Genomic DNA, 1,023 nt, shown 5'->3' with positions numbered 1-1,023 from the left:
CTGATCTGGTGTTTTTACTGTGTCTGCAGGCTTTCAAAGAGATGCTGTATGCTGCTCAGGACCAGGCCCCGTCTATCGAAGGTATTACATGCACGCACACACAGTCATGCAACTTCCTGTTTCTTTCACCTTCTCCAGTCTTACTTATCAGAGCTGTTGCTGTCTTGCTTTGTACTGGAAACTGTTGTGTTATCATGTCGGTGTAAGACCACGCGTGTTACACGTTGATATTTGTGCCACAGCTGAACATGGTCCAAACCCAACAATTCCTAAATACTGATGTTCAACAAGTATTTAAAGATATGATCATGAAAACCTGGCCTACAGCTCAGTGTGTTAGGACAGCTGGGCACAGACTGGGGGCAGTGCTCACACAGAGTACAAGTGCTGCCCAGTTACGGCCTTACTTACATTCAGTTAGGCTGATTGATTGATCCTGAAAATAACGATTAGTTAAGTCCAGTATTCTCTGTTCCAAACACAGAATATTCAGAAAATATATGTACTGCAGCTACTGATTATTTTAGTAATCCATCGATTATTCCATTGAGTAATCCGATAACTGATCCGATATACGGCATCGGTCCGATCCTGACCTAAAGTACTGGATCGGATATCGAGGAGAAATGAGAAATGTAACCCGATCCATCAAATATCACAAAGCACCTCACAAAAGCTGCGACAGGGCGTAACCCGGCTCGTGACCTCAGCGCGTCGGAGCAGTACGCGTCACGTGACAGAGCGGCTGTTGCGTGCGGGACCTGTCGGTGGGCTGGCGTTCACAGAGCATCTGGAGCCGCGCTACGTGCTGCCAAACCGGCATCTCGGAGAAAGCTATCCCAGAGACACAAAGCAAGTTCCTCTGTGAATGTTTGTGGAGCACTCCCACGTTCAGCCTCAGAGGCGGTATATGGAGCTGGGACGTCTGTGACCGAACGATGGACAGACTCACGTTTTACTTTGGAAAAAACTGTTACAGGCTGAACAAAACCCCAAAACACGAAGAACACCTTTTTCATCCTT

At 47.1% G+C, this 1,023-nt stretch overlaps 1 protein-coding gene across 2 annotated transcripts in view; it reads left to right on the top strand.

Moving 5' to 3' along the window:
- Positions 1–29: 29 nt before the first annotated feature.
- Positions 30–1,023, top strand: part of LOC102305178 (xenotropic and polytropic retrovirus receptor 1 homolog) — a gene marked incomplete at its 5' end in the record, with an annotated part of 41,791 nt that continues 40,797 nt past the window's right edge. For both annotated transcript variants that reach the window (XM_005950910.3, XM_005950909.3), the window contains 1 exon segment: positions 30–81. In XM_005950910.3, the coding sequence (XP_005950972.2) occupies positions 30–81 (52 nt within the window).

This window comes from Haplochromis burtoni, unplaced genomic scaffold, assembly GCF_018398535.1.
Source record: "Haplochromis burtoni strain Fernald_Lab_line unplaced genomic scaffold, NCSU_Asbu1 Contig_855, whole genome shotgun sequence".
Lineage (NCBI taxonomy): Eukaryota > Metazoa > Chordata > Actinopteri > Cichliformes > Cichlidae > Haplochromis > Haplochromis burtoni.
The sequence above is the reverse complement of the archived record's forward strand: the minus strand, read 5'-3'. Positions and strand labels throughout refer to the sequence as shown.